Below are 24251 nucleotides of genomic sequence, written 5' to 3'. Positions count from 1 at the left end.
GCAAAAGAATGGAAAGTAAACAGATTCAGAACACTGACTTTGCCTTTCCAACATTATTCAAAACTATTGAAAAAAAAAAATTCTAGCATTATTATTATAGTGTACTACTACATGTAATACTAGTATAATAATTATACTAACGTCAGCAGGTAACCTTTACTCCTTTCCAACAACTTGTAACAAATATTCCCTGGATGGCTCTTTCTTTCTTTTTTCTCCTTTCTTTCTAATTTACTTATTTATTTTATCTTTGTCGGTCATTTTGTTATGTTTGATGCTCCACACTGATACTGCTGAAAATAAATAAATAAATTTATAAAAACACAGTTTAAAAACAAATTTAAAATTTTTTATATGATTGAAATGTTTTTTTTAATTGAAGTGATTTTTCTTTTGAACATTTTTTTTAAGCAACTTAATTTTTGATTGAATAATAAAGACACAAATGTCCTAGCCAAAATGTGGCCAAACGCAAAACAACATTTCTCCAATCGAAAAAAAACTTCAGTAAAAAAAAAAAAAAAAAGAATTCAAAGAAAAATAGTTTTCAATTGCTTTTTTTTTTTTGTCTCAATTTTATTTTTGCATTAAAACACATTTTTTTCTACCAATGTTGAGACCAAGCCTATGCTCCTGGTAATCAGTGATTGCAAAGAGTTTTCAAAGCAGTTTTCAAATCACCTGCAGCCTTGCTTTTCGACAGCAGAGGTCACTGAAATAAAAGCTTCAAGTAATTGCCTAGGAAGTTCTAACCTTCAGAAATGCTTGATTTTCCCATTACTATGCAGCTTTAGTCAAGAACTATTATATGAAATCATGTTTCTGTAGCCCTAGAAGCTTCTGCCTAGTTGCATTTTTGAATAAACACAGCAAAGAAAACAACCACAAAAGGAGGATTTGTGTGTGTGTATTTAAAACAATATTACTCCTGTTTATCTAGCTCAGTGCTTCTGAATTTTTTTTCTGTTACGGCAAGCCCAGGAAGAAGTAAACGTTTTGCACCCTTATCCTCCCCACAACTCTTTGCCGCAACTGTAAATAGTATCATTTGTCTATAAAACTATTATAAGTACACCTCTGCATAATATTGTGTCCTTTTTAATATTGAAGGGGAAAAAAGTAATATAAATTAACTTACAACAAAACTTAATAACATTGTTTTGTTTGAAACAGAACAGTGCATCAATTTACCTGAATTAAAATAAGAAGCAAAGTCAAATCCAAACTGTAAAAATACACTTCAGGTACATTTTTTGACCATTTGATACCGAAAAACAAAATCAAATCAATAAATAATAACAAATTCAAATTGATTAGCAACATTAACTCATGAGGGCAATATGCCAAACAATTTGACTGAAAAAAAACAAAAAATCACAGTGTCATATCTTTTGAAATTCCGGGATTTACGCATTTATCTACCAGAATTTAAAACTGAAAAAGCTCTTTGTTTCGTGACGGCTGCCATGTTGGATTACACAATAGCGCAACTTCATCTTGAAATATTTACATAAAATGAACGATAACTGCTTGTTTTTCTGGGGTGCTTTTAACCAAGAATATAGAGTGTTTTACCTTTATAACTATAGAAATTCCAGGATTTATGCATTTATTTATAAGAATTTTCAACTGAAAAAGCTCTTTGTTATGTAACAGACGCCATGTTGGATTTTCTATCTCTACACAATAGCGTAACTAGCGAGCCAGGGCATTTAGACTTTTCTACATCCATATTTTTTTTTTAAAATCCGCTTTTACGTGTTTTATTTTATTTAACATTTTAAACTAAAAACTTACAGTGCAGCACCATGGGGAAGAAGTGTTGGGAGAACTACAAGTCTGTCAAGGCCGGCTACAAGTTAAGCCAGAAGGTGCTGGCGCCCTCTTCGATTGAAAAGCAGAGCGTTGGGCTCATCATGGACATCGTCAACCCCTACGCAGTCGTCGGGCTGAGGTTCTTTGCCATGACCACGGGTAAGGAGGATCACAGCGACACGGCCGACGTCCTGGAGATGTTCTAGAGGATGATCTCTGTGATGAACGTGTCTGGGTTCCAGGTTTGGGCCAACAAGGAAAAGAAAGAGATGGACAAAGATGGGCAGGCTGCCTTCTCGGCTCAGCACATCACGCGCCCCTCAATGTTATTGGACAGAGGAACAGTTTTTATTTTTGCTGCAGGCAGTATTCGCTCCTTTACTATGGTGTGGGGTTATTTTGCACTGAGCATCTTGGTATGCCACCTTATATGATGTGAACAGTGCTCGCTGGTTTACTGATGTAACGCTGTGAAACAAAGTGGGACTATTGTAGGCAACATTCGGCACGTTCTCTTCGCTGTGTGCTCTTGTTTGGTTCAAAAATACTGCGCACACTCTGAAAATGAGAGCACCACTGCCACCCCACTGAGTCAATGTGCAATTACACTTTATTCTAGTACATCAAAAAAGTATGTTACCAAAGGTCACGTGCGCCACCCCTGGCATCGCTCTGTGCCCCCCTGGGGTGGTGCGCCCTATTGTTTGAGAAGTACTGATCTAGCTAAACAAATGACAAAAGTCTTGTCGATTATCCATTTTGTAGAAACAATTTCTAATAACCCGACTTTTAATTATTCAATTGGTTTCAGAAATGGCTCCTATGAAAGCTAAGACCCTCCCAAATAATGTTGAATGTACAAAAATATATTTGTTTTTGGGCTGTCAAAATTATCATGTTAACGGCGATAATTATTTTTTAAAATTAATCACGTTAAAATATTTGCCGCATTTAACGCACATGCCCCGCTCAAACAGATTAAAATGACAGCACAGTATAATGTCCACTTGTTACTTGTGTTTTTGGGTGTTTTGTCGCCCTCTGCTGGCGCTTGGGTGTGACTGATTTTATGGGTTTCAGCAACATGAGCACTGTGTAATTATTGACATCAACAATAGCGAGCTACTAGTTTATTTTTTGAATGAAAATTTTACAAATTTTATTAAAACGAAAACATTAAGAGGGGTTTTAATATAAAATTTCTATAACTCGTACCAACATTTATCTTTTAAGAACTACACGTCTTTCTATCCATGGATCGCTTTAACAGAATGTTAATAATGTTAATGCCATCTAGTTGATTTATTGTTATAATAAAGAAATACAGTACTTATGTACAGTATGTTGAATGTATGTATCCGTCTTATCTTTCCATTCCAACAATAATTTACAGAAAAATATGGCATATTTTATAGATGGTTTGAATTGCAATTAATTACGATTAATTAATTTTTAAGCTGTAATTAACTCGATTAAAAATTTTAATCGTTTGACAGCCCTAATTTGTTTCACTGAAAAAAGATGTATCATTGAATGAAGACATAAAGGTCAAATTTTGGCAAGACAAAAGTTTTGTAGTGTGATAATTGAACAAAAAATGTAATTTAAATAAAAAATATTGTTACACAACATAAGCGAATTAAGTAGTGGTGCTGTGAGATCCAAAATTAATATTTTGTATGACTTCCATGGGCTTGAAGGACTGCATCTATGCAGTTCGGAAATGATTCATACAATTTATTGATGAAGTCATCAGGAACATCAAAGAAAGCAGTCTTGCATGCCTCCCAGAGTTCATCAACATTCTTGGGTTTCGTCTTCCATGCTTCCTCTTTCATCCTACCCCAGACATGCTCAATGATGTTCATCTCTGGTGACTGGGCTGGCCAGTCCTGGAGGATCTTGATCTTCTTTGCCTTAAGAACTTTGAGGTAGAGATTGAAGTATGCGATGGCGCACCATCCTGCTGCAGAATTTGTCCCTTTTTATGGTTAGGAATGTAAGAGGCAGCTAAGGTTTGTTGATATTTCAGACTATTTATATTGCCTTCTACGCTGCAGATCTCTCACACACCCCCATCCTGGATGTAACCCCAGACCATGATTTTGCTATCACCAAACTTCACTGTTTTCTGAGTGAATCTCGGATCCATGCGGGCTCCAGTAGGTCTCCTGCAATATTTGTGGCGACTGTGGTGTAATTAAATGGAAGATTCATCTGAAAAATCCACCTTTTGCCACTTTTCCAGCGTCCATCCTTTTGACAGGTTGAGGCCTTGGCAAATGCCACACGGTTTTTTAATTGTCTGCACTCTGAGACATCTGCAGGGTGGAAGGCAACATAAATATCATACATCATACAACATAATAGTCTGAAATATCAACAAATCTTAGCTACGTCTTACATTCCTAACCATAAAAAGGGACAAATTCTGCAGCAGGATGGTGCTCCATCGCATACTTTAATCTCTACCTCAAAGTTCCTCAAGGCAAAGAAGATCAAGATCCTTCAGGACTGGCCAGCCCAGTCACCAGACATGAACAGGATTAAAGAGGAAGCATGGAAGACGAAACCCAAGAATGTTGATGAACTCTGGGAGGCATGCAAAACTGCTTTCTTTGATGTTCCTGATGACTTCATTAATAAATTGTATGAATCCTTGTCGAAGCCCATGGAAGTCATACAAAATATTAAATTTGGATCTCACAGCACCACTACTTAATTCGCCTATGTTATGTAACATATTTTTGTATTTGAAGTACATTTTTTGTTCAATTTTCACACTACTTTCTGTTGGCGACAAACCTTTTGTCCTGCCAAAATTTGAGCTTTATGTCTTTATTAAATGACAAATCTTTTTTCAGTAAAACAAATATTATTTTTGAACATTCAACATCATTTGGGAAGGTCTTAGCTTTCATATGAGCCATTTCTGAAACCAATTGAATAATTAAAAGACAGGTTATTAGCAATTGTTTCTACAAAATGGATAAGCGACAAGATTTTGTCAGGGACTGAATATACAGTGTAAGTATGCACTGATAAAATTTACTAAACTAAATTACTACATACTGACTTGAATGTAAATTCTATCCTTTACTCATTGGCTTCCATGCTCGAAGTCCTATCCATAGGAAGTGGGAGGGATGGCAGTAATTGAACGAATATGTGGGAGGCTGCATCTTAGCCAGAGGAAAAACAAATTTTATTTTTTTAAACCCATTGGCTCCCATTGATACCACTAGATGTCCAATCCATTTGAAGTGGGAGGGCAGCCCCCCCAATTGTCGCCGGCAGCCATCTTGAGTAGGTCAACAAGCGGTTGGAAACTAGATCACTCAGATGTTATTTCTTATCAGTCCCCGATACCAATTATGTAATTTTTCCGGTGCAACACTAAGAAAAAAAAAAGCTGATTTTCTCTTGTAACAGGTTCTTCAATTATTTTAATGAACAGGAGATGACAACACACAATTCAGGAACAAAAAGAAAGCAATCATCACCTAAGCCAAATACATTTCTGAAGATCAATTAAAAACTGGTCAGGAAAATTTAGCCCCGACCTTTCAACGCACATACTTTCTACTTTTTTGTTATTCCAAATGTGTATAGGCAAGCCCCCATGTTAACCCATGAAGTGGCTCACAACCAGTGTTGTTAATAACGGCGTTACAATATAACGGCGTTACTAACGGCGTTATTTTTTTCAGTAATGAGTAATCTAATTAATTACTTTTCTCATCTTGGCAACGCCGTTACCGTTACTGAGGCGGGAAAGGCGTGCGTTACACTGCGTTACTAAGTTGGTTAAATAAAAAAAAGTCTGAGAGAAACGGACTCACGGGGACGAGAGCAGAGCAGGAGTGGGGAAGACGCCGTTGCAACCGCGATGCTAGATGGCTCCAATAATACCTGACTGCAGCCATAGCCGACAAACTACGCCCACATGACACGGTAGATATCATATTATAGAACTAGATGCAAATGACAGACACTGCTGCATTGCCAACATGTTTTAAGGACTACATGCGTTTGTAAACAGCCGCCATCTTAAAGCAGTAGACCTCTCAGGAAGGCCCTGATGTAGAGATCCTTCCTAGCGAACCTAAGTAATTTTTTAAAATCTAAAATGCTCCTAAATCGGCAAAATCTTAACTTAAATCTATCTTTAAATGATGAAACAGTTTTAAAACTTACACATGTTTAAAGTAGACAGAAGGGAACTAATGCAATAACGGGAGAAATTTTAACAACTTTAACGATTGATTCACAACTTTAAATGACTTCCACACATAGCAAAGGTTACTAGCTAGTTATCGCAATACCCTTGTGTCTAGTTAAGTGGAGGGTAAAGAATTGGGCTTGGGCCAATTGTCCCCCAAACCCTTTAAGCTTCACATTCTGTGACCTGTTTTTTTTTTTTTTTTTTTTTTTTTTGAGGAAAAAAAAAAATCACTAGTTACTTTGCCAAGTAACTAATTACTCTTACATTCAGGTAACTGAGTTACTAACGCAATTACTTTTTGGGAGAAGTAATTTGTAACTGTAATTAATTACTTTTTCAAAGTAAAATTAACAACACTGCTCACAACAAAGTGGAATTTTACTAGCAGCTATGTTATGTTCTCTGCTTTGAACTTGCTTCTGAGAACAAGCTGAGAGCTGCATTCTTATCTTATCCAAAGAAAGTCAGAAAGAAGACAAACAATATAGAATTCAATCAAGTAAAATGAGCAAGTAAATATCTCTACAACACTATTATGCAGTACACAGACCAAGTTAATAATTGTTAAATAGCCCTGGGAACGATATTGAAATACAAAATTACACTGAGTAGCAGACAGTAAATTAACTCATTCACTACCAGCCATTTTCACCGGTGCAACCCCCTTCGCTCCCGGCCGTTTTACTGGATTTTGCCTGATTTTGCAAGGCCCACAGAAAATTCTGTTCTATTGCTATATAAACATGAAACCCACCAAAAGAAAGATTAGACTCTCTTCTTTCAGCAGGAAAAAAAGTTAGTTCATATCTTTTTCCATTCTTTAGAAATCAGCATTAGAAAATAGCTTAGTTTGAGCAATTTTCCAATTTCTGATGAAAAAACTGAGAAATTGAGCTTTTTGTGAAAGCATACATTTCAAACAGAACTTTGACTTTAACACAGCTATTTTTTTGCCTAAGTTACATCCCAACCATCTGAATGATGTTTTCCTTTTACAAAATAACATAAACAACTATAGAGCTTTTGATAGCAAACTAACAATTTATTTACACATAACTAACTGAGAGATGACGCTGTTGTGGCCGCGACGGCCGGGTAAACTTTTCCTTCATCGCCGCCTGTCTCATAAAGATGGATTTTTTTGAGTCTTTCCAGCACAGACTCAATGGCATCGTCCGCTGCACTGGTGGTCCCGGTCGTTCTGCTCGGTCGTCCTCCGCCTGGCATCCTGGACGTCTTCCGCCGGCGCCCCGGCCGTGCGCCCAGCCGTTCGTTCCGTTGAATCGAGTTGGGGGTCTTACCAAATGCGCTACTGCCCTCCAGTGGCCAGTTTTATTGCTTTAAAGGGATTTTCAGCTTTGTGCTTTGGAGCTAAGTTTAATCAGAACCTAGAGATGTCGCTTGTTAAAAAAAAAAACGTAAAACACCTATAAATACGTCTTTAGAACACTGAAACAATTAAAAATAGAACATATTTATACATTTTTGGGAGCAAATGATTTAATAGTCTAGCAATTAGTATTTCCTGGGTGTTGTTGTGTGTATCTTCAACATCGTATCTGCTTTCTTCTTTCCTCTAAATTGACTCTGAGGTCAACCATCGTCTGAGCTTTGCCAATGGAGCATATGCCAGACTCAAGATGAGGGTCTTGAAGACCGAGATCTCAGGACTGACACAGAGCTTCTATGAGTTCCTGGTTCTCCCCACCTTGCTATATGGGGCAGACACCTTAGAACTCTGGAGCAACACATTCTAAGAACTTTGAGAAAGATCCTGAGAATTAAATGGGAGGACCGGCGTACAAACATGTAGCGAAGGCCAAGATACTTTGCATCACCACTACTACTATTCGTATGTCTGACCTTTATCTCCCAAAACAAAGTCTGTAGGGACAAAAGAAATGTTTCAAAGACGACATTATAACAAAGCTTAAAAAGCTCAATATCTTATCTCCTGACTGGGAGCATGATGATCTTCAACATCATCACTGACTTTCTGGAGTAACACTAAGTGTAACTGGTATTATTTTTAGCGGACTTTTATCCCCTGTGTAAAAGAAAGGATACATTTTCCGCTGACTAGACAAATGTGGCCAAGTGGAAATGTTGTCCTTTGTAAATAATACAGTGTTTGTAAGCGAATCCGAAAACGAGAGTGACCTCTTGTTAGTGTCCACATGAACTCGGATCCTCCGCAGTTTTATCGATGGATTCCGGAATTCAAATGGTCGTTGAAGCATTGAGTATTTGTTATTGTAAAGTCCAATGTCCCATGTGAAGACTGTATATGGAGAGCCCATCCACGCCACCCCAAGTCGCCAGTCAGTGTTGTCTCCCACCTCAACATCCCAGACGTGTGCTCCTGAGTCCAAAGCAGAAGCGAGCACAGCGTTCCACTTCAGCCTTTCCGGATTCTTGGGGCGCTGCTCTCCAACTGTAGCATTAATGCTGGTGAGATCTTCAGACAGATTGAGCGCTCGATTGGCCGTGTTTGGGTCCAGAATCACAGGAGTATAATTCACTATCTCCTTCATTCGCTTCCAAACGTCGAATTTAAGGTTGCCCACATGTTTGACTTCATCCAGCAGCATTCCTCTTGGAAGCTGCTCGGGTAAGACAGGCAGCTGTTGGATCCTGGTCGTCGCAACCTGGGAGTTGTTCACGAATGAAACGTGGTCAGATTTCAGGTGCTCCTCTGTGCTTCTGATCAGGTCTGAAAGAGCGGCCATTTCTCTGCTGAGAGTCTGAATCCTCTCCGTCATCAACTGATTCTTCTTTTGCTCTTCCTTCCTCAAAGCAGACAATCTGACCTCCTCCTCAACCTGTAGGAATTGATGGAGCTCAGCAAAATTCTTCTTAATCTTCCTTTCAATCTGGTCACTCTGGACCTTGATGTACTCAGAATGTTCATTCCAACTGGTTCTCGTATAGCCATAATCTTCCAGTCTGTTTTTTGCTTTCCGCAGGTCTTTCAGGAGGTTCTTTCTACGATCTCGCACAACTTTATTGAGCGGGAGGAATTTATGGCTGGCGTGGATTGGAGCATGTCTGCACATTCGGCACACAGCTTCCTGGTGGTCCAAACAAAAATAGGTTTGTTCCTCGTTGTGCAACCTGCAGACGGTCTCTGGCTCAAATGAGGATGATGAAAACTTATTAATCAGATCCATCGAGCTACACCTTTTCAAACAGACTGGACATGTTCGACCTCCCTTTTCCTTCCACCACTGCAACACACACGCGCAATCGACAGTGTGGCTACACTGAAGTGTAACAGGATCTTTGAAGATACCGTGACAAGCGGGACAGTGGATATCTTCCCCATCTTTGTTAGCCATTGTCTGTGAGAAGAAACTCTCTCAATCTAACAAGAATCAAAGTATGTCCGTGGCTGTGTGCATCTGCCTCACACTTTCATTTAGTGTAGCTATAAGAAAAAGCCTAGAAGGTGTGTTTCCTGGAATGCCTATCACAAATGCAGAAAATAGTGCGTCAGAATTCTCAAAAGCTAGGCATTCAGGTTTTTCGAGCTGGTAATTGGCATTGACAGGCAAGTGCATACTTAGACTTGTTTCACGCTCTTAAAAAGTTCAGATGGTGACAAAGAGTTAAACACGACAGTCATGTAAAAAAAATTAGGACGCCCCATTTAATATTCAGTTCTTTATTAAGATATGTTCACATATCAATGTCTGATCTTGTGTTTCTTTATCTCTGGAAAAGAAAGTGATTTAATTGCAGGTAAACGACAAAAAGTAACATTGTTTTACTGATTAAACCAAATCTATCAACAAAAATGCATATTCTAACTGAGGAAAAAGTTAGGACACTTTACCTCTAATAGTTAGTGTTACCCCCTTTGGCTGGAATATCTTCAGTGAGATGCTTTTCGTAGCCATCTACAGTGGGGCAAATAAGTATCTAGTCAACCACCAATTTTGCAAGTTTTCCTACTTGAAAAGATTAGAGAGGCCTTTAATTGTCAACATGGGTAAACCTCAACCATGAGAGACAGAATGTGAAAAAAAAAAAACAGAAAATCACATTGTTTGATTTTTAAAGAATTTATTTCCAAATTACAGTGGAAGATAAGTATTTGGTCACCGCCACACAAGCAAGATTTCTGGCTGTCAAAGAGGTCTAACTTCTTCTAACGAGGTCTAACGATGCTCCACTCGTTACCTGTATTAATGGCACCTGTTTTAACTCATTATGGGTATAAAAGACACCTGTCCACAGTCTCAGTCAGTCACACTCCAAACTCCACTATGGCCAAGACCAAAGAGCTGTCGAAGGACACAAGAGACAAAATTGTAGACCTGCACCAGGCTGGGAGGACTGAAACTGCAATAAGTAAAACGCTTGGTGTAAAGAAATCAACTGTGGGAGCAATTATTAGAAAATGGAAGACATACAAGACCACTGATAATCTCCCTCGATCTGGGGCTCCATGCAAGATCTCACCCTGTGGCGTCAAAATAATAACAAGAACGGTGAGCAAAAATCCCAGAACCACACGGGGGGACCTAGTGAATGACCTACAGAGAGCTGGGACCACAGTAACAAAGGCTACTATCAGTAACACAATGCGCCGCCAGGGAGTCAAACGCTGCACTGCCAGACGTGTGTCCCCCGCTGAACCCAGTACACGTCTGCGGTTCGCTAGAGAGCATTTGGATGATCCAGAAGAGGACTGGGAGAATGTGTTATGGTCAGATGAAACCAAAATAGAACTTTTTGGTAGAAACACAGGTTCTCGTGCTTGGAGGAGAAAGAATACTGAATTGCATTAAATGAGCAATGATGTTTTTTTTAGACAGCAATGGCTTCCTCCGTGGAGTCCTCGCATGAACACCATTCTTGGCCACTGTTTTACATATAGTTGATGTGTGCACAGAGATATTGGACTGTGCCAGTGATTTCTGTAAGTCTTTAGCAGACACTGGAGGGTTCTTTTTTAATTCTCTGAGTATTCTGCGCTGAAGTCTTGGCGTCATCTTTGGTGGACGGCCACTCCTTTGGAGAGAAGCAACAGTGCCAAACTCTCTACATTTGTAGACAACTTCTCTGACTGTCGATTGATGAACATCCAGACTTTTAGAGATGGTTTTGTATCCTTTCCCAACTTTATACAAATCAACAAACCTTGATAGCAGGTCTTTAGACAGCATTTTTGACCAAGCCATTATGCACATCAGACAATGCCTCTCATGAAGACATTTCTTACCAGGTGTGTGTTTTATAGTGGGCAGGGCTGCTTTAAACCACTCATCAGTGATTGGGCACACACCTGACTTAAATTGTTTGGTAAAAATTGGTTTCAATTGCTCTTTAAGTCTCCTTAGGCAGGGGGTTCTTATTTTCTCCCCCTTCTGTCATTATTTGCATGCTGTCCTCATTAAAATGTGAAAACCTATAAATGTTTGAGTGGTTTTAGTTAAATCAGACTCTGTTTTTGCATCCGTGTGATTTTGACAAATATCAGATCACATTTGATTGTGATTTTATGCAGAAATGTGAGAATTTCCAAAAGGTTCAGGTACTTTTTCATACCATTGTATTTGCATTATGTTATGAGTTGTATAGGCAAATTAGATTGTCCTCCAATATGTTGTAAGAATAGAATTGGCCCTACTATTATGAAGTGAATAATTTTCATTATGTTCAGACTTACATTTACACCTTTTCACTTGCTGAATGTGCCCCCCCGACACACGTTTGATTGGCTGATGACTTGCATTTATTTAAAATGTATTAATTTTTTTATTTAAAAAAAAAAATATTGCGGCCTACACTGCAGATTTATAACGTCTTAATCAGATCATTTTTCTTAAATTTAGTGAAATCATTTTCTCCATCTTGTTTTGTGTGTTAAAGGCTATTTAACAGATTAGTACGTTAGATTATTCCACTTACGTTGAGTAAATATTATTATTTGTTCTAATTAAGCCCATACATCTAAAAGTCTAATTTTTCATCTAAATCATGGAAAAAATGCTTTGAAACAACGTTTTGAACATTATCTAATCTTGAATTAAGAACATTTCTGATAAACAAATTTTTTTAGGATTAAATATACAAACTTTTTCCTTAAAATAAGTCTGTTAGGCTTATTTTCAGCTAGCTATTTTTTTATTTCAAGAAATCTGAGTAAAATTGAAGCACTGGCAGATAATTTATTATTAGAAGATTTACCCAGAAAATAACGGAATTTAATTAGTTTTAAGGAGGTGTGTTTTAGCAGTGTATGCAGACATTTTTTTCAGTACTTTGTAATTTTTCGCACCTCTATCTGTACTTTTACTTAAGTAAAAAAAAAAAAAAAAAAAAAAAAGTACTTCATCCACCACACTGCTAAAACACACCTCATTAAAACTAATTCAATTCCCTTGTTTATAGTGTAAATCTAGTAGAATTAAGTGATTTTTTTCTGTGTAAATCCACTAATAATAAATTATCTGCCAGTGCTTTATGTAAATTTTACTCAGATTTCTTGAAATAAGATATATAGCTAGCTGTAAATAAGTTTATCAGACTTATTTTATGCAATAAATTAGAATATTTAATCTTAAAAAAAAAAAAGCTTTTCATAAATGTTCTTAATTCAAGAATAGATATTGTTCAAAACATTATTTGAAAGCAAAGTTTTCTTGATTTAGCTGAAAAAATGACCAACTTTTAGATATAGGGTATGGAAGTTATAAGAAAAAAATAATATTTACTTAATCATTAATTTGTTAACTCCCTTGATTACTAAGAACCTGCAGGATTTATTGCGTTTTCGGTACTGATTTTCCTGGTACACGGCAAAGGACATGAATTGGACAATGCAAAAAACATCCATCCGTCTAGCTACATTTAATAATACCTCCCAATGATCATGAATAAACAAATATTAAAACATTGTTGTCTGTTGTGTGTGTGTGTGTGTGTGTAATTTAAAAATCAAATTGCACGCTCCTCCAGTGTAGACTGTCCAACAAAGCACGTGGAATCGCGAGAATTTGGTCGCGCATTTATGATGACGTAATACGTATGCGACCGTCTGCGGCTCGCCAGTAAACAACAACTTTCTGTGAAAGTCTTACGTGACACTTCGGTAAGTACAGCGAATGGTCAAATATCTTGTTAAAATGTTTCGTTTAAAGGCTCAGGTTTACATCCGTTCAGTAGGTTTATTTGAATTACAGCGACATTGTTTCCGCAGTAACTTAGTTTCGTTTTGTTAAAATGTGACTTATATACTACTAATACTGCTAATATATTGTTACTTTTTAGCATTTAAAATACAGCTACATCCTTTAAAACGGTATTTGCTTATTCTTTTTTCCTCATACCTTATATGTTATAAATAATAAGTTTGAGGGACCAAACTATTGCTTCCTGTTAATTCCTCATACCTTATATGTTATAAATAATAAGTTTGAGGACCAAACTATTAGCTATTAATAATTATTCTTGAACCTATTTTTCTTTATCATATCAATATAAGTTGTGGAACGGTTTTGCATGTTTTTCACCTGATTTCAACCCAAAAGGCAAAATTTAAACAATCATTACATTTAGAGTGCTCAAAACATTGTAAATTACAAACATTCTGTTTCATTTGCAGAATTGAAAAAGGACATATTACCTGAAGGAGCGATGTGGTATGAGTAGTTCTGCTGGATGAGCAGAATTCAGGATGCCTTACCCCTGTGTGGCGTACGGATGCGGCAAAACCACTGAAGATAATGTAACGCTTTTTAAATTTCCTAAGGATCCCCAGGAATTTCGCAAATGGGAAAAGCAAGTTCAGCGTACTCGCGGCGATTGGATCGCTTCACCCAATTGTCGCCTATGCAGTGAGCATTTTGGGAAAGACTACTTTGAGTCCATATCGCCTTCAGGGGTTCACAAGCTGCGACCTGGGGCTGTTCCTACTGTGTTTGTCCGTCGCCACTGCATTTCCTGCGATGGCACTGGCTGTAATACCTGCCTTCCTGCTATCAAACACATGAGTATTCATGCTGAATCAAATGAGTGTCATAATACAGTGAGTACTGTGGTATTGTAATGATTTCTCCACAGAGCAAAAGCATACAGTGCTGGCCAAAAGTATTGGCACCCCCGCAATTCTGTCTGATAATGCTCAATTTCTCCCAGAAAAAGATTGCAATTACAAATGCCTTGGTAGGAATATCTTCATTCATTTTGCTTGCAATGAAAAAACACAAAAGAGAAAGGAAAAAAAAAAAGAAATAACTATCATTTTACACAAAACTCCATAAATGGGCCGGATAAAAGTATTGACACCCTTTGAAAAATCATGTGATGCTTCTCTAATTTGTGTAATTAACAGCACCTGTTACTTACCCGTGGCACGTAAAAGGTGGTGGCAAAAACTAAATCACACATGCCGCCAGTTAAAATGGATTAAAGTTGACTCAACCTCTATCCTGTGTCCTTGTGTGTACCACATTGAGCATGGAGAAAAGAAAGAAGACCAAAGAACTGTCTGAGGACTTGAGAAGCAAAATTGTGAGGAAACATGGACAATCTCAAGGCTACAAGTCCATCTCCAAAGTCCTGAATGTTCCTCTGTCTACCGTGCGCAGTGTCATCAATAAGTGTAAAGCTCATGGCACTGTGGCTGACCTACCTAGATGTGGACGGAAAAGAAAAATTGATGAGAGATTTCAACGAAAGATTGCGCAGATGGTGGATAAAGAACCTCAACTAACATCCAAACAAGTTCATGCTGTCCTGCAGTCCGAGGGTACAACATTGTTTACCCATACTGTCTGTCTGCGTCTGAATGAAAAGGACTCTATAGCAGGATACCCAGTAGTACCCCACTTCTGACCCAGAGACATAAAAAGCCAGGTTGGAATTTGCCAAAACTTACCTGAGAAAGCCCAAAACGTTTTGGAAGAATGTTCTCTGGTCAGATTAGACAAATGTAGAGCTTTTTGGGAAAAGGCATCGAGTTTACAGGGGGAAAAAACAGGCCTTTAAAGAAAACAACACGGTTCCCACAGTCAAACATGGCGGAGGTTCCCTGATGTTTTGGGGTTGCTTTGCTACCTCTGGCACTGGACTGCTTGACTGTGTGCATGGCATTATAAAGTCTGAAGACTACCAACACATTTTGCAGCATAATGTAGGGCCCAGTGTGTGAAAGATGGGTTTCCCTCAGAGGTCATGGGTCTTCCAGTGGGACAATGACCCAAAAAACACTTCAATAAGCAATACAAAATGGTTTGAGAGAAAGCACTGGAGACTTCTAAAGTGGACAGCAATGAGTCTACGTATTTATCCCATAGAACACCTGTGGAGAGATCTGAAAATGGCAGTTTGGAGAAGGCACCCTTCAAATCTCAGAGACCTGGAGCAGTTGGCCAAAAAAGAATGGTCTAAAATTCCAGCAGAGCATTGTAAGAAACTCACTGATGGATGCAGGAAGCGGTTGTTCGCAGTTATTTTGTCTAGAGGTTATGCTACCAAGTATTAGGCTGAGGATGCCCATACTTTTGTCCGGCCCATTTTTGGAGTTTTTTTGTAAACTGATAATAATTTAAATTTTTTTCATTCTCTTTTGTGTTTTTTCATTGCAAGGAAAATAAATGAAGATATTACTACCAAAGCATTTGTAATTGCAATCATTTTCTGGTAGAAATTGAGCATTATCGGACAGAATTGCAGGGGTGCCAATAGGGATGGGAATTGATTAGATTTTTACGATTCTGATTCCATTATCGATATTGCTTAACGATTGGATTCTTTATTGATTCTCTTATCGATTCTAATTTGGATTAATGGACTGTATGAGGTTCTGGGTTCAATATCAGTGTTTCCCACAGGATTTTAGGACCCTCGGGGTAGGGTGTGTGTGTGTACATTTTCAAGCCTGGTGTATCTCTTTAGGGCATTTTGAGACCACTGAATGTAATATAAATTGCTGTATATGAACACAACAGGTTGGTGTCATCCTTAAGAACACACAAAGGCATATCAGGAATATTTCAAATTTAATCTTGAATCAAAAAGCCATGACACAAAGTCATTAATTCATTCACTCACTCATTCAATCCATTGTTCATTCACTCACTACTGACAGACTCTGCACCCTGCCATTGAACATTTAATTTTTCTTGGCTTTGTGAAGAAAATTTCCATAGCTCTTCCAAAATTGAACGCTTCAGGGCTTGGTCCATTTATGGAGACTCTCAGGCAGGCAGCAAGGTGTTCTCCTTGCAGTCTGTTCCTGAGGTCTGATTTGACCTACAGGACTGTCTCAGATAATTAGAATATTGTGATAAAGTTCTTTACTTTCTGTAATGCAATTAAAAAAACAAAAATGTCATACATTCTGGATTCATTACACATCAACTGAACTATTTCAAGCCTTTTATTATTTTAATATTGCTGAATTTGGCTTACAGCTTAAGAAAACTCAAAAATCCTATCTCAAAATATTAGAATACTTCCTCAGACCAAGTAAAAAAATAATTTTATAACAGCAAAACTAAATCAAACATTTGAAAATGTCCATTGATGCACTCAGTACTTGGTTGGGAATCCTTTTGCACGGATTACTGCATCAATCCGGCGTGGCATGGAGGCAATCAGCCTGTGGCATTGCTGAGGTGTTATTGATGCCCAGGATGCTTCGATAGCGGCCTTCAGCTCATTTGCATTTGTAGGTCTGGTGTCTTTCATCTTCTTCTTAACTATACCCCACAAATTCTCGATGGGGTTCAGGTCAGGGGAATTAGCAGGCCAATCAAGGACAGTGATGCCATGGTCAGTGCACCAGTTACTGGTGGTTTTGGCACTGTGGGCAGGTGCCAGATCATGCTGGAAAATGAAATCCTCATCTCCATAGAGCTTTTCAGCAGATGGAAGCATGTAGTGCTCTAAAATCTCTTGGTACACAGTTGCATTTACTCTGGACTTGATGAAAAACAGTGGACCAACACCAGCAGCTGACATGGCTCCCCAAACCATTGCTGACTGTGGGAACTTCACACTGGATTTCAAGCAACTTGGATTTTGCTCCTCTCCAGCCTTTCTCCAGACTCTGGCGCCTTGACTTCCAAATGAAATGCAAAACTTGCTTTCGTCTAAAAAGAGGACTTTGGACCACTCTGCAACTGTCCAGTGCTTCTTCTCCATAGCCCAAGTCAGACGCTTCTTCCGTTGTCTTGAGTTCAGAAGTGGCTTGACCATGGGAATACGGCTATTGTAGCCCATTTCCCGGACAAGTCTGTGAACTGTGGCTTTTGATACCTGGACTCCAGCTTCAGCCCACTGTCTTTGAAGCTCCCCCAAATTCTGGAAGCGGCTCTTCTTCACAATTTTGTTAAGGCTGCGGTCATCTCTCTTGGTTGTGCAGCGTTTCCGGCCACATTTTTCCCTTCCAACAGACTTTTTGTGGATATGCTTTGAAACTGCACTCTGTGAACAGCCTGCTCTTTGAGAAATTTCTTTTTGTGTCTTACCCTCCTGATGGAGGGTATCAGTGATGGTCCTCTGGACAGCAGTCAGATCAGCAGTCTTCCCCATACTTGTGATTTAGTTTACTGAACCAAGCTGAGTGTTTTTAAGGCTCAGGAAACCCTCGCAGGTGTTTCGAGTTAATTAGATGATTCAGGTGATTAGTTGAATAGCCTACTTGTATACTTTTTCATGATATTCTAATATTTTGAGATAGGATTTTTGAGTTTTCTTAAGCTGTAAGCCAAATTCAGCAATATTAAAATAATAAAAGGCTTGAAATAGTTCAGTTGATGTGTAATGAATCCAGAATGTATGACATTTTTGTTTTTTTAATTGCATTACAGAAAGTAAAGAACTTTATCACAATATTCTAATTATCTGAGACAGTCCTGTATAAGATAACTACAATTAGTCAAAAGAAATTAAAGTGGGAGGTGCCTTTGGAGCACACATTTGTACCCCTTTCCCACTGAAACTAGTGGGTCAACGCGCGTTTTTCCAAGCCAATGCATCCCACTAGCAATTGGCATTTGGCACCTTTCCCATTGACGAAAAAAGCCGTGTCTTTTTTTTTTTTTTTTTTTCCACCTGTCTAAAACCCACCCCTCCTCAGCCGTGCGTAAGGTGCGTGACGTCACCACACTAAGATGCGCTTCGACAAGTGCGACCAAATTCATTCAGTTCAAGGAAGTTAACAATGCAAAGCAACATGGAAGCCTCCTTTCCGTTTGTGTTCTCTGTTTTCATGCGTCTTACTGCCCGCAAAATGGTCGAAATGCAGCAAAGGATCAACACTGTACTTGTGCTGAGGCAACCTTATGCGACTTAAATTTTGGTTTGAAAGGAGTCGTGTATGTCACAGGAGGAGGAGAAGAGCCTTTGTTTTGTCTGTTATGGCTATTGCTAACGCTGCTACACCGACTGTTCGCCGTATGTGGATCCGCGCTAGAGCACATGGTTTTTGTTTTTTAGTTATGACGCATCACGTACTAGCCTACGTCACCACGTAGATTAGGGTGTTGACTGTTGACCCGGGGTTTTGCTTTCACACTGCATGGCGATCAGAGCTGAGGTGATTTTAACGCGGGTCGCTTGGCGGGTTGATTGACATGGGTCAAGGCGGGTTGCTGCACCTTTCCCACTGCCACCAAAAGCCGATTGTTGGCTGGTTGACACGGGTTTTTTGGCCAGTGGGAAAGGGGTATTGTACTCTCCTTTACTTGACAATTATGCACCTTACATTCACACCAAATATTATGCATATTTGGCACAGCTGTCAGCACCTCTAGTCATGCCCTTACCCTGTTCATTGTGGAGAAGTCCCTCTTGCAGTTGACGCTGGAGACTGGAATGACCAGAGCAACTCCTGCCAAGTGGCTCAACGGGAGAGCCGGCAGTATGTTTTAATCCTCGGTAAATTCGGTTTTACATGACCAAAAACACATCGAGTCGCTAAAACCAACAGTCTGTCTCGCGCTAGCCATGTTGAGTGGGCTACAGCTGTGTAATCGGCTGACTGACGCATCTGATTATTATCTTTTTTTTTTTTTCTTTTTTTTTTCGGCGGGGGGGCAAACGAGACTGTGGCGGTCCCAAACGAGACTGTGGCGGCCTGCCATAGTCTCGTTCATTGGTGGGAAACACTGCAATTTGTTTTATGGTTCATTCGCCTTGGGGTGTCCGTTAGAACACAAGGAGCGGAGAGTGGAATTGGTCTTTGGCACTTTTAATCCAACTTGACAACAGGCACAGCTATATACAGGCAATGGCACTTGATATGACAATCACTCAATGAGCAGATGAGAGCATACATGGAAAGATGTTTATCTATTCGTATGTGTGTGGAAGAAGACTGGAATGTGTGTGTATATGTGTGGTTCTGAAAGGAAAGAAAATTACATCATATTTGTGCTGATGCAATAAACAATGCAAATTGACTGTAAAGCAGTCAATAACACACATACATGTCTCGCACAGTATAATGAACACAAGGTTGGGGGGCGCGAGTGCACGCACACAACCCGGAAGCACGCTGCGTGCACGTGCGGTCATCTTGGCCATAAAAGTGGCGAAAACTAAGCACTTTACACTCATATGGATGTACAACATCCTCTTAAGATGCTAAACTAACACATTCCCTCTTAACACAAATGTGCAACGCGAATATAATGTATAAAACGCTCTCCTTGACGCAGCGAGAACGAGCGGGAGCAACAAGCCGACGTAACAGTAAAAACATGAAACGGTCGTGCTGATGACTGCTCTAACTTATTATAAGAACTTTATGACATGAAGAGGAAATACTTACATTCGTTCATGGACACACACAGATTAACAGTTCCTCGCGCACATCTTAACAGGTGGCTGCACTCTGCTCGAAATGTGCACCTTACGCCTATTCTCGGTCCCAGAATACGCAGCGTGTGTGACGTAGGACAATAACAGGAAGTAAGTGACTGGTTGCTATGGGAACGAACGCATACCCAAGGAACCTTTCTAACAGGAGTATTAAAATTGCTAATAAAATCGTTTAGGATTATTTTAGATGCATATATGTTATATTTTTCTTATGGCATATTCGACGTGGAATATGATAGACCCATTGATAGACTTTTTTGGAAAAAAATCACCATTTCTTTAAGTAGTCTCATGAATAATGACCTGGCCTGTGAAAATTAATGCAAAATCACTCCGCGACGACACACTAGATTATACTTGGTGAGTGGTCCCTGAGTAATCATGTAGTCTTACTTAATGAATCAAATGTCTGTAACATGTGTAAGTTAGGTGACGTAAGTCGTGCTAGTGACGTAAATCGTGCTGGTTGGAATCTATAAGAGAATCGTTAAACTGCTAAAAGATTCCATGGAATTGAAACATACAGAACCGGTTCTCTATAGGAAGCTGTTCTCGATTCCCATCCCTAGGTGCCAATACTTTTGGCCAGCACTGTAGCTAAACAAGATGTCCATTTATTTAATGTGTGTCGTCTATTCAGACTCCGTTGCAGATAAAAAGGAGTAGAATACATCTTGGTACAGATGGAGCAAGTGAGAAGGAGTACCAGAAAGGAGGACAAATACAGGACCAGTCTCCAGTACAAGAACCAGGTGAGTGTGCACTAAAATAAAGGCAAACATTAAAAAAAATGAAAGTATCTTATGTAAAATAACATTCTTTTCTGTACAGCAAGGTGCGAGCTGTGTGGGACAATTTTCGACAATAGCGGCTTTAAAACAAAACGCAAGCGTTTCTGTAGCACTTTCTGCTCACGCGCTTATTCCTCCCGCCTGAAAATGTCGAGTGCACATGCACGCCTGAAGGTAAGAAAATACTGTAAGTGTCTGTCAATAAGGAAGTTGTGTTGTAGAAATGAACCTTGAAATTACAATGGCGTACCACAAGCAACACGTCATTTTTGCCCATTAATATTCATCACTAGACATGTGCTGGTTACCGGTTTCACGGTTTACCGTGGTGTGAAAACGTCGCGGTTTCAAAACCACAAAAATTTTCCGTCATACCTTAGTACGGCATTCGCTATTTTTCATGTGCCAAAATGCAGCCGAAGTGGCTCACCCCTTCCCGTTTGTTGCCGTGAGTGTCACTAAACAGCCAGCAAACCCAAAAACAAATCCTCCAAACACAAGGTGTACTTTTCTTCAATTTATTGAGCTCTCAAATCGTGGTGAAATATACAAATAAATACATTTAAAACGTACAATTGTATTTTTCCACCGTGTGATTAGGTTCAACAGGATAGCAGTAGCACCATTATAAAGTTCGCCAAAAACAAAACACACATTTTCCTTTCAAATTCAATATACAAACTAACTAAAACTTACAAAGACGAATGTTAGCCTAGGCTAAACTGGGAGAGCAGCTTCTTTTATGTCTCACAGCCGCTGAGTGAGAGAAAAGCTTGAATGAAGGGGGGAAAGAAAAAGAATCGCGCCAAAGATCGCTAATTGAGAGAAGAGGTCTCACTCCTCACTTTTTTTTTTTTTTTTTAGATGAAACCCTTCCTCAACAATATTTACATTTTAACTCATTTATAAAACTAACTTATACATTTTAACTAACTTATTAACTTATGAATTCTTTGTTCTTTTTAACACAAAGGCATGGCATCATGTAGACTAGAGTTGACACAGTGGCTGAAAATGGCGAAACTTCACTTGAGCTTCCCCCCTCAAAAAAAAGTCATACATTATATATTTTTAATTTTATTTAGAAGTGTTTTTACTTTTTGTAGCAATTATTTTGTTCTTACTCTAATATTGAGCAAATTGAGCTGTGGCTGTGGGTATAGTCTAGGTTCTATTTATTTTAATTTTATATAATATTTGTTATTTTTTGTTAATTTATTTATTTTCACATTATATTCATGTTCCAATTTGCAAATATGTTTTGAAAAAATCATGTTCAATGGATTTTTTTTATTTTTTAAACCCATATATCTCAAAATTTTGGAGCTATAATTGCAATACCGTGATACCGTGAAACCGCGGTATTTTTGCTCACGGTTATCGTACCGTGAAAATCTCATACCGGCACATGCCTATTCATCACGTTAGCAATTGTTGCTAGGCGGGTCAACCTCCTGTTTGTCCCTAATAATAAATGCAAGGAAACGTACGAATGAGGCATGGAAGTGTACGAATGAGATGTTTACCGAGCTAAACCTACCAATTCTGCCTGAAAATGATGTCCCTGGTGTCAAATTCACTGGTAAAGATGTGGAAAAACATACAAATGTTCAGTTAAAGAGATGACTTGAGTGTTGAGGGGTGAAAAAGAGCCGACCTGATCGAGAGTTAGCTTTTCTAACGACACCTTTTTCTTGTGTGCATTGCCTTACGCCACTGACAGTGACACTCTCCTGTTTCAACTTAGCTTAGCTCTCTGTCCTCCGTAGGACCATGGCCCCCAACAAAATGTTAACTGCATATGAAATGTGAATGGCTTTACCTTGCTGGCGTTAAACTGATCTTTTGGACAGCCGCACAAGTTGATCCAATTCTTCATATTTTTTTCCTCCTAGTTTTTGGTTTCGGGAAAAGTATAAAGAAAACATCCCTTATATGTCGTAATGTCTAGAGTCGTTTCTACAAGTTCCATAGCAGCAGTGTTTGATTGTCATGTTCTTTTTTCTTTTTTTTTTTTTTGAAAGATTACCAGAGAAAACAAGCAGAAATAACATGGTTTGTATGCGAAGGCATGTCTATAATGTCCCACTTCTGCGCTACGATGGCGACGTCACATTCTAAGAATAGAGAATAGCATTCGTGCAGTACGCTAATTAGCTCTAATTCTGTCGCTGTCACCTGCCATTACAACTAGCTAGCAACAGATTTATTGATCGACAAATGACTTGCGAAGACCCTGGCCAACCCAGATGAGAAGCTACAGCAGCTACAAACCACGCCCCATACAAACCATGTCTGCTGTTGGTATGGTGGCGCAAACAATTCGTTCAAAGTGTTTTTTGGGACAATAGGCCCTAGCCCAATTACTTACCCTGGACTTAACTAGACACAGAGGTATTGCGGACACAGAGGCGTGCCTAACCATAACTAGATTGTAACCTTTGCAATGTTTGGAATTCATTTAATGTGAATCAACAGTTGTTAAAATTTCTCCCGTTATTACATTATTGCTTTATTTCCTTTCTGTCCACTTTCGACATGTGTAAGTGATAAAATTGTTTCAGCATTTAAGGAGAGATTCAAGTCAAGATTTTGCTGATTTAGGAGTTTTTTAGATAAAATCTACAACAAAGCCTGCCTGAGCAGTCTACTGCTTTAAGATGACTGTCTACTAACTCAGCCGAGGCTGTCATATCCTATCTTGCTATTTACAGTATCCATGTGATACTGTGAGACGCATCAGACGCCACCACTGTAGCATTATGTGGGTGTAGTTTGTTGGGCCGTGGTTTTTTCGAGGCGTGTTTGTAGCGGCTGTAGTTTGGCTCTGGGCAGCAGTCGGGTTTTATTGAAACTGACATCCACACGCCACAATTTGACAACATGGAGGAGCGTATCATTTAGCAGTGTGTGCCAATTAGTGGATTCAACCGTGAAGGAGTTTGACAGCAACAACAATAACAAAAAAATAACCAGCAATGTAACTAACTGGTTGCGCATGCGCGAGTAGATAAAAAAAATAAAAAATACCCGTACTGGCTCTAATTTTAGAGCCCTATACAAAGTGTAGGGCTCACCTTTATCACCTATATCACCTTTTCGATATATTGTCACACCCCATTTGTTGTATCGTAACTCCAGCTGTGTGTGGCTAATACCAATACCATGTTTTTTGAACAAATGTTTTTTGTTTTTTGAACAAATATATATGGCGGAAAACACAGACAAGACTGAAAAAGCAGTTTCTGCTCTTGCACCATCTTTAAAAGGAACTGCTGTATTTTAAGCCAAAAGAACTGTTGTGTTTGATAGAACAATATGTCTATATGCTGCCATAGCAGATTCATGGCGCATTAAGCCCCCGAACTATTTTTGATTTGTCCGTTTTACCCTGGAAACCCCCTTTTACAGACGTTGTGCAACCACTTTTGTTTCAACCCAGCCATAAAACGAAGGTAATTATATTTCTTATTCAAAATGTCTGTCATTTTTAGCTTAGAATCATTAATTGATGTAAAATATTTTGTTTTAAAAAAAAACAACTTTAAAAAATTATTCACTCCCATATTTTAAACTTTTAA

At 38.8% G+C, this 24251-nt stretch overlaps 2 protein-coding genes across 4 annotated transcripts in view; one reads left to right on the top strand and one right to left on the bottom strand.

Moving 5' to 3' along the window:
• Window positions 1–6485: 6485 nt before the first annotated feature.
• On the bottom strand, window positions 6486–9247 carry LOC130909856 (E3 ubiquitin-protein ligase TRIM35-like). The gene has a single exon (XM_057826769.1). The coding sequence runs from the start codon at window positions 9208–9210 to the stop codon at window positions 8026–8028; it is 1185 nt and encodes a 394-aa protein (XP_057682752.1). The 5' UTR covers window positions 9211–9247; the 3' UTR covers window positions 6486–8025.
• Window positions 9248–13083: 3836 nt separating this feature from the next.
• l3mbtl2 (L3MBTL histone methyl-lysine binding protein 2) overlaps window positions 13084–24251 on the top strand; it is a 66046-nt gene continuing 54878 nt past the window's right edge. For all 3 annotated transcript variants that reach the window (XM_057826115.1, XM_057826113.1, XM_057826112.1), the window contains exons 1-4: window positions 13084–13139; window positions 13653–14075; window positions 20520–20631; window positions 20711–20844. In XM_057826115.1, coding sequence (XP_057682098.1) covers window positions 13725–14075; window positions 20520–20631; window positions 20711–20844 — 597 coding nt within the window. In that variant the 5' untranslated portion in view covers window positions 13084–13139; window positions 13653–13724. The remainder of the gene's footprint in view (window positions 13140–13652; window positions 14076–20519; window positions 20632–20710; window positions 20845–24251) is intronic.

Source organism: Corythoichthys intestinalis, chromosome 21, assembly GCF_030265065.1.
Source record: "Corythoichthys intestinalis isolate RoL2023-P3 chromosome 21, ASM3026506v1, whole genome shotgun sequence".
NCBI classification, from domain to species: Eukaryota; Metazoa; Chordata; class Actinopteri; order Syngnathiformes; family Syngnathidae; genus Corythoichthys; species Corythoichthys intestinalis.
Note: the sequence above shows the minus strand (reverse complement) of the source record. Positions and strands in the feature narration are given on the sequence as shown.

Bases quoted from the DNA above. Each gene is read 5' to 3' on its own strand.
- LOC130909856 (XM_057826769.1), bottom strand. From the start codon at position 9,210: ATGGATCTGATTAATAAGTTTTCATCATCCTCATTTGAGCCAGAGACC.